Source organism: Bufo gargarizans, chromosome 7 (genome assembly GCF_014858855.1).
Source record: "Bufo gargarizans isolate SCDJY-AF-19 chromosome 7, ASM1485885v1, whole genome shotgun sequence".
Taxonomy (NCBI): Eukaryota; Metazoa; Chordata; class Amphibia; order Anura; family Bufonidae; genus Bufo; species Bufo gargarizans.
The window spans coordinates 202,178,967-202,188,083 of NC_058086.1; the positions used below are offsets into that span (position 1 = coordinate 202,178,967).

Below are 9,117 nucleotides of genomic sequence, written 5' to 3' on the forward strand. Positions count from 1 at the left end.
TGCTGCCAGACTGACCCTGGTAACAATTAGCTGGAAGGTGGTTGCTGGAACGCATGCTACCTTCATTCTGCCAGTCTGCTGAATGGGGGTACATAGAGGGTCAGTTTAGTGACAGATTCCCTCAAGGAGTGATTCACCAAAGCACAATTCTCAACAGCTTGGAATATATAAAGGGATTGTCCAGCATTAGTAAAAATGTCCCCCCAGAAATAGCGTTACCCCCATAGGTTGCAGCTTATCCCTATTCAAGTGAATGGGACTGAGGTGCGAAGCCAAGCACAGCCCATGGATGAGAGTGGTGCTGTTTCTGGAGGGAATAAAGGGGACCCTTTTTTTTGTAAATCTCGGACAACCCCTTTGAATTGGTCAAGAATGGGACTGGGAAAGAATACTTTATGGGGGCAAGTGAAATGTCTAGCGGTAGGAAAGGGTCTTTTTATGGTGTTATAGATACAAATGAAAAAAAATCACATTGAAAAGATTTTGTTATTTTGTAGTGTTAATAAGCCCCTTTGGCACCACTCAGATTTCAGCCATTGGAAATCTGACAGAATATTCTAATCTTGAGCGGTGCAGAAGCGCTGCTCCAATTTAAAGGGGTTGTCCGAGATTTTTTTTAACTAATGTCCTATCCTCTGGGTAGATCATCAGAATCTGATCGGTAGGAATCTGACACCCAGGACGCCCACCAATGAGCTGCTTGAGAAGACACCGGTGCTCGCAGTAGCGCCGCAGCTTTTCCGTAGGCCATGTGACGTCACGTTCATCAGTCGCATGACCTAGGCGCAGCTCAGCCCCGTACAAGCGAATGAGGCTGAGCCGCGATACCAAGCACAGCCGCTATACAATGTACGGCGCTGTGCTTGGTGAGCTGAGAGAAGGCCGCGGTGCTACTGCCAGCGCCTGTGCCATCTAAAAACAGCTGAACGGTGGGGGTCCTGGGAGTTGGATCCCCACCGATCAGATACTGATGACCAAGTTAAAAAATCTCAGAAAACCACTTTAAGTCGATGGAGAAAGCACCACAGTGCCATTCACTGCCCGGTGTACGGAGCCACACTGTTCTGGGACTTGTTCTAACAGGTGTCGGGAGTCAGACCCTCACTAATCTGATATTGATGACCTATCAAGAGGCAAATATTACAGTCCTAGAAATCCCCTTTAAGCAAAGGGCCAATCAGATCAGTAAATTTCATATACAACGTTCTGCTGGATTTCAACATAAATCTCCGAGCAGTGCCGAAGGGGTTTACAGTTAATAAATTATATTCCTTTCTGGAAATTAGTGGTGGCCCGACCTTGTAGATGTCTCCAATGTGATCTTCTCACATATATCTATGTCAGATTGTTTTTGACTGGGTTTCCCCTTTAAGTGATTTGTCCCTTCTTATACCTCAACGGGGCATTGGGTTCACTGGACACCCTGTAGTGGAGCTTTGGTGACCATCTACGATCAGTCAGATGGCCTCAGGGAATGGCTGCCTTGATGCCCATAGAAACCAGTCAGGGGTTGTTCATTTTTCTAGTGCGTTTCAACATAAATACTGAACTCTGATTGGTTGCTATAAGCGACAAGAACGTGATGTCATACATGAGGTCCGCTAGTCTAATGCGTCTTTAGGCTTCAACATAGAGAGAAGTTTGAAGAACAATTGTTCGACGGTAGACATCCGTCCTTCACCATCACATTTCTTCACGGCTGACATTGGCTGGAATCTCCTAGAAGTAAATATCGTTGCTGTTTAGGAAGGGCAGGCATTTATAGGTGGCGTCATCCAGCCTGGTGCAGCTCAGGTTCGGTTGACATGGACAATTGTGATGCATTCTCTTTCCAAAAAAAGGAGTCTGCAGGAAAAAAGGAGACACGGATGATGATGATGATGTGTTCGAATGTCTAATGTCGGTACTTTCCAAAATTCTACATTTACAGTTTAAAAGGGTTCTACGGGTTCTGGATTTTGATGAAGACCTCAATGTTAGATTGGTGGGGGTCCAACTCCATGAACTCCTACTGATCAGCTGTTCTGGTGCTGGAAAAAACACAGTGGATAGATCCAAAAGCAAAAGACTCCGTCTGGTCATTCACTTGAATACTGTTGTTTTTGCTCACTTTTTTTGACGTGCATATTTTTTTTCTAGACTACACTTCTAAATATTGGCTGTAAATTAATGGAAGTGTTGAACCACAGAAAAACGTTTTTAGCAGCTTTTTAAAATTAAAACTTACTTTTTTTTGGGGGGGGGGGATCAATTATTTAAAGGCTATGTACACCTTTGGGGCTATTTTTTGTACTATTGCTTTGTACTCATTTTAAGTAAAAAATTGGTCTTTATAAAAAAATATGGCGTCCTTTTTTCTGTACAGAGCCAAGAAGCTCTTAGTAGTACCCTTTGGATTTTTTGTCTTTTCCGTCAGACCAGGAGCAGACGGACTCCTTTTTTCTGCTCTCTGACCTTATAAACACTCATTATAGCTCAGTACTTATCTTACTGATAAGAACGTGGCTTAAATAAGTGTTTAAAAGATTTTTAGTCAAAAATGAGTAACATGCAATCATTTATCATTAAAAAAAAATTGCCTCTAAAGGTGTACATAGCGTTTAAATCACTACATGCGCTGCCTATAGTGTTTTTTACATATCCTTCAGTGGAAAAAAAACAAAAACGACAATAAATATATAAATATGTTTTTTGTTTTTTTTTAAAGACCTGTCACCTCTTCTAGCAACTACTCACATTCCCCATGTAATGCCAATTCAGGTGCATCGTATGACTGTATGTTGTGCCATTCCTTTATTATTCCTGCTAGAAGTTATAAATGACTTGCCGACAGTTTGCAATAAAGGTTCGGATGGGTGTTACCAGTTTGGGGGGTGTCCCTGCAAAGTCTGACAGTCTGACATTATCCAATTAGTGCTGCCATTGTCAGACTGTGCAGGGACCACCCCCCCCCCCAACTAGTAACACCTAGCTAGATCTTTACTATAAAGTGCAAACTTCCTTAATAAAGTGCCTAAGAAAATAAATACAGAAAAGCCTGGGGCATAATACAAAGTAGTGTGGACACTATTGCACCTCGTCGGGTTTTGCTCACAGCTTTTTTGGGATACCTTTATATTGCACAAATTATTACTTTCGTTAGATAATATCCAGTATACATTATAATCCTGGTAATCGATACTATTCAGTATGATATGTACGGCAGTGGTCCCTTATATAGGAATTTTATCTTTTTTCTTTTTTTTAGGGGATTTGGATTATTGTGTAATTTCTTTACCATAAATAAATAAAATTTGTTATTATATTTTATTTATTTTGTGACTGAGGTTTTTTAGGCGTTTTAACCCTGCTCCTGATGTCGACAGGATTATTTTTTCCGTTATGTATAACGGAAACAAACGGAACCGTTATTTGTCCCCATAGACATGTATTGCTGGCATCGCCATCATTCGCTGCCAGCTGACATCAATATGAAAGGCAAGGACAGGAAAACTGATCTGGTGTGAAACCCTGGTAGGTTACCGCCCGACAGGATGCTGGTTACTCAACATAACTTGTAGTTCATCATCCACACATGTCCGCAGAAAGCAGTGCCTTACCGCCCGCAGCCGTTGTGGAACTACAACATCCAGCATACCCTCGCAGGCAGATGATGGAGGTTGTAGTTGCAAAACAGCTGGAGGGCCGCAGGTGGCGAAGCACTGATATAAAGCATATAAATTGCATGTCTGCCCTATAGGATATTAAGATGGGATTAGCTGGCCGCATTAATAAGTGACGTAACTCAGGATTCACATAAGTTCAGCCCAGGTCTATTCTAAAGGGGAAAGAAATCACAGCTCAGGGGGAGTGTCCGTTCTTCTGCAGCTCTCTCCCTATCATAGCTCAGGGGGAGTGTCCGTTCTTCTGCAGCTCTCTCCCTATCACAGCTCAGGGGGAGTGTCCATTCTGCTGCAGCTCTCTCCCTATCACAGATCAGGGGGAGTGTCCGTTCTTCTGCAGCTCTCTCCCTATCACAGCTCAGGGAAAGTGTCCGTTCTTCTGCAGCTCTCTCCCTATCACAGCTCAGGGGGAGTGTCCGTTCTTCTGCAGCTCTCTCCCTATCACAGCTCAGGGGGAGTGTCCGTTCTTCTGCAGCTCTCTCCCTATCACAGCTCAGGGAAAGTGTCCGTTCTTCTGCAGCTCTCTCCCTATCACAGCTCAGGGGGAGTGTCCGTTCTTCTGCAGCTCTCTCCCTATCACAGATCAGGGGGAATATCCATTCTTCTGCAGCTTTCTCCCTATCACAGATCAGGGGGAGTGTCCGTTCTTCTGCAGCTCTCTGCCTATCACAGCTCAGGGGGAGTATCCATTCTTCTGCAGCTCTCTCCCTATCACAGCTCAGGGGGAGTGTCCATTCTTCTGCAGCTCTCTCCCTATCACAGCTTGAAAGGAGTGTCTTCTGCTGTAGCTCTCTCCCTATCACAGCTTGAGGGGAGTGTCCTTTCTGCTTCAGCTCTCTCCCTATCACAGCTTGAGGGGGGCTGTCCCTCTGCATCAACTCTCTCCCTCTGTTACAGCTTCTAACAGTGGATAGGAATAGTTGAAGTTGAAGGATGAAACTGAGCATGTGCGACCACCTTAGTAGGTGGATGTGCATATTACTGTACAGAATAAACACCAGGGGGCGCCATTATAATGAAATAAAGAGAATATCACACAACTGGATCATTTTTGTAACAGAAGGTAAGTTACAGAAGTCGCCAGTTTTTCATGCTGAATTTTAGTAAAATAACATTTAATGGAGGCACAACCCCTTTATGGAGTAATGTGATTCTGTAGTATCATTTTCATGTTTGAGACAGAAGGGGGGATGAACAGTAGGGCCCCATAGAGTTGTACAGAGCAGTAACGCTCTTGTGAGCCCTCGTTCCTCAGTTCCTCATATACACTGCAAATAAAGTCAATTGGTTGGGCGTTTCAATCCTCAATTAGGAGGAATTAGCAGCGACGACTGTTAATTATCAGCAAGCACTTACTTTATGGCTTAATGGATGGCAGTCATCTCCTTCATTACCGAGAGGAGTGCACATCCGTAAGCTTCTTATCCAGAGGCTGATGGCGCAGCACATCCCTCCTCCACACTGTAGATCCCTTTCACAAGCCTAAAAAAAAATATAAAAAAATTGAATCATGCAACAAAAAGCAGAAAGACACAATAGCAAAAATGAATGGCATTATGTGCAGTCCTTGTAACAGCAGAAAAAAAAATACCGCAAAAATGTTTTCTGGAGGTCACAAGGATTTTACTGCACAAGGTGAGCGCAGAATCTCAATGTTAACGTTCAGCCATGGATATTTTTGTACAAAACAGAAAAAAAATATATTAAAGGGATATTCCATGCAATACATAGCGATGTAGCAGAGCTGACCATAAGACAGCAGAATTTTTAGTCCCTTTGATATGGGCAATGTGGAACCTCTCGCTCTACAATTCCTTGTAGTGAGGGGGACACAATCAGGGGTTCAGGGACGGGGGTCAACACTTTCGGGTCCCTCCTGGGCTAGGATGGGGAGGTGCAATGGCGCCGACCATGATGGCCCCTTATACCTTAGGTGCGGCGATGACAGTAAAAGATCAGGCGCCCTTTATTCTGGCTCTTGAAAATCTAGTTCTGATCCTAGCGCTGTGCTAAATCAAGCAGACTATGCGGACACTACCCTTTATGGTGGGCACAGAAATGGCGAGGTGCCGCCCTTGTGTAGGTGCTATGCTCCCCCAGAATGCACAGTCTGCTAGCAGGGGCGCACCACCAATGAGGTCAGGTGAGGCGATCGCCTAAGGCAGCACCAGATAGCGGCAAGAGGGGGGTAGCGGAAGGGCCATGGGTAGTGAACGCTTTCATTGTGGCAAAAGGGTTAGGTTAAGAAATTGGCATTGGGAGGGCGCCGTTTCAGTTTTCGCCTCAGGTAGCAGAAAGGCTAGGTGCACCCCTGTCTGCTAGGAGCCTCTTCTGGACCATCATTTGTGTCACAAGCTCTGAACATTAAAAGGGATGCACAGGACTGGAAAAGCACGGCGACTTTTTTCTGAATATAGCGCCACACCTCTTCACAGGTTGCATGCGGTATTGCGGCTTACTCCAATGAAGCCGAGCTGCAATACTAGGTGCAACCTATGGACAGGTGTGGCGCTGTTTCGGGAAGAAAGCAGCAGGAGTGTCTTGAGGTCAGAACTAGGTTTGAACTAAAATATATCCCAGGCTTCCATTCTTGTGGTTGTCATCACCTCTGGTGTAGCATATAATGATTGCATGACAATGAGCCTACGTCTCTCTACAAGACCCCCTTCCCCCCCGGGGACATAAGACCACACGCGGCTTGTGATGACGTCTTGCCGGTCTCTAGGTCCGTGTAATGTAAAGTAATGAGAGCGATGCACGTAATATCTAAAGCCGATTTCTAGGAAACCAATGACGCGGATGATAAAAAAAAACGTAAATATTCAGGGAACACTTTATCCCATCCGAGCGACGGGTTTGATTACCACGGCATAGCAATCCAATACGTGCGAATGGACCGTTAACCCATTCATTGCTGGCATCACACCCGAATCAAAAAACATCCCTATAACATAACAGTTCATTTTCCATTGAGTCGCCTTGGTCTCCTGCACTGACACCCAGCATTCTACACACCGCGAATGCACGATAATGAAGAATTACACTCTGGTCATGGGGAGTGGGCTCAGGCGGCTGGGCAAAAACATTAGGTTCCCTCCCCCTCTAAAAGAGAATATCTCTATATGATGGCTTTTTTCAAGGATGGGAAAAAAACTAGTACTTTTTTATGGCCCCTAATAGGTGGAGGCCCAAAGCAACTGCCTAGTTTGCTCTCTGTATCATTCAGCCCTGATTGCACAGCAGACTTCATATTTAAGGGTCCTATGAGTACTGTAGTGGCTGTCTTTAGTGGTTGTCACCGACTACCGGTGGAGGACATGGGGGGAAAGCGGGGGGCCCATGTGCCAGAATATGTGGACCCCTTACTGTTCAACAGGGGCTCATCATAGAGCTCCTTACAACTATCTGATCAATGGTAATGGATTCAAATGCATATGCAAATGTATACATTTATATAGTGGTACTGGGGCCCCCTTGTCTCTAGGGCCCTTATGCAGTACCATCCCTGTCCACCACCCATAACAATAGAAAAGGTCACATCGTCCAGAAATTCAGAAATATCTGATGTCTGGTGTGGGATACTAGAACAGAACTGCACAGCAATCTCAGACCATGAACAGAAGGCCATGGAAAAATAAAATTGATGAGGCTTATAGTTTTTTTTGGGCTGGGGGCTTTCCACCCTTACAGGTCCATCTGGTCTTCTGAATGCCGGATTAAAAGAATTTCAATTATGGTGAGATCATAATATTCCAGGGTTATCTACTTAGTAACATTAAGTCATTAATGTGTTAATATTACTTGGCCCACTTCCATAATTGCTGTACACCCAAAGTAACATTGTGTTCTCTGACCGAAATTGTCCCATATCCAGGATTAAGCCGAGAGCTGGGCTACAACATCTGGATTCATTTTTGCTAATAGCCAAAATATGGACTTTTCAAAATTACATCTATGTGATAGTGATGGAACAGAAGTCACTAATGGTCAGATCCATGACGTAGATCCGTAGATGATGAGCCCCCTCTAAAATCTTATCCTATCCGTCACCCATCCCATTATCTGTACAGCTTATTCGAGACCACTATTATTCCACTTCCTAGATAAATATTGGGTCAGGATGTTATTTCTTTGCTCACTTTGTTTACATTGATATTTTTGGTTTTTTCTGTGGCTTAATAAATCAGCGAGGCTCAATCAAACAGACCCTATAATTGGTTTTGAAAACCCTCCCGGAGAATTTCATGAACCTTCAACTGTAGAAGTCAAGTCAAGCAGGATGCTCCTGCATCTACACTGAAGCAATGGAAAAAGCCCAGTCAGCTGGTGCTTGTTTACATAGAAAATCGTCAATCCAAGGAGCAAAATCTCAGTAGATGAAGAAAGGGATTGACAAAACTTTAGTATGAGGTCTCAAGGGCCAAATATAGACCCAAGTATGAATCAGAGAGTAGGTGGCCAAGCCTGGAATGAAAAATAAGAATGTCCGTTGTTGGACTGTTGGATGAGATAGTGCTCCACATTGTTATTCTAGCAGACATTACTGATTCCTCATCCATTCTATAACCTCTAAGTTCTTCTCTTAGCTTGCTGCCTCCTCAAATGAAGAATGGAAGGAAACATTTTGAAGCACCCAAGAAAGTTCTACGGTACTTATGATAGACCACGTGTTCTTAACCTCAAAACAACATAGACCAAGGCCATCTGATGGACTCAAAGAAGAAGACCTCGAAGATCTATGGAATCGGATGGCAACACACTATTAAGAAGACTCCAAGAGAAGACAAGACATTTAAACACTATTTAAATGGTCATCAGGTTGAAACAGGCTCGATGGAACTTATTAGTAATACAGGAAAACCTCTTTGAGACAACCACCCAAAATTGCATTAGAAAGTTGCCTTCTGAAAGAAGTTAGTCAATATGGAACTGAAAATCTGTCACAGAAAATCTGGTCTAATAAGAGGATGGTATTCTCAAAGAGGTGATCTTTTGGAGTGTTTTCATTGTACTTACCCCAGTGATGACTGCACCTTCTCCAGACTTTAGAAGCAGTAAAGCACCAAACAGGAGGGACAGTAACTGTACTTTTCTCATAATAATTTCGAAGGAGGTTGGAGACAGAGAAGATATATATCCAAGCAAAGTTCCTTGGGGGATGTCAGGGTGAACTCAAAAAGTCAAGAGAAGACCGATGTAGAATGAGAATGGTCAGAGCAGAAAACTTGGTGGTGGTGGTGGCTTTGCAGGAGCTGAAGAAAGTGTGTTGTGGCTTGGTCACTTGCTCCAGTTTCTTGAGCAGTTATAAAGCTCAGCTTGCCATTCATACCTACCTCCATGACTCAGAGAGAAGATAAAGCTCAGCTACAACGATGTAGTAGGTGCCAATGACAGGATAGGAGACAGGCAGCAGGCTCCGCAACCACACCTTCCAGCCTCTGCGCCTCTCTCCATT

At 44.0% G+C, this 9,117-nt stretch overlaps 1 protein-coding gene across 1 annotated transcript; it reads right to left on the reverse strand.

Annotated features, from left to right (window-relative positions):
• PROK2 (prokineticin 2) lies at positions 1 to 8,890 on the reverse strand. The gene is made up of 3 exons (XM_044302171.1): positions 8,679 to 8,890; positions 5,019 to 5,144; positions 1 to 1,845 (listed from the first exon to the last, which is right to left on the reverse strand). The coding sequence occupies exons 1-3, from the start codon at positions 8,757 to 8,759 to the stop codon at positions 1,720 to 1,722; spliced, it is 333 nt and encodes a 110-aa protein (XP_044158106.1). The 5' UTR covers positions 8,760 to 8,890; the 3' UTR covers positions 1 to 1,719.
• Positions 8,891 to 9,117: the final 227 nt, after the last annotated feature.

Excerpts from the sequence above, each read along its gene's own strand:
- PROK2 (XM_044302171.1), bottom strand. The coding sequence starts at position 8,759 with ATGAGAAAAGTACAGTTACTGTCCCTCCTGTTTGGTGCTTTACTGCTT. Across the intron at positions 5,145-8,678 it reads AAGGTGCAGTCATCACTGGG|GCTTGTGAAAGGGATCTACA; the intron begins GTAAGTACAATG and ends ATTTTTTTTTAG. Across the intron at positions 1,846-5,018 it reads GCCATCCATTAAGCCATAAA|ACTCCTTTTTTTGGAAAGAG; the intron begins GTAAGTGCTTGC and ends TTTTTCCTGCAG.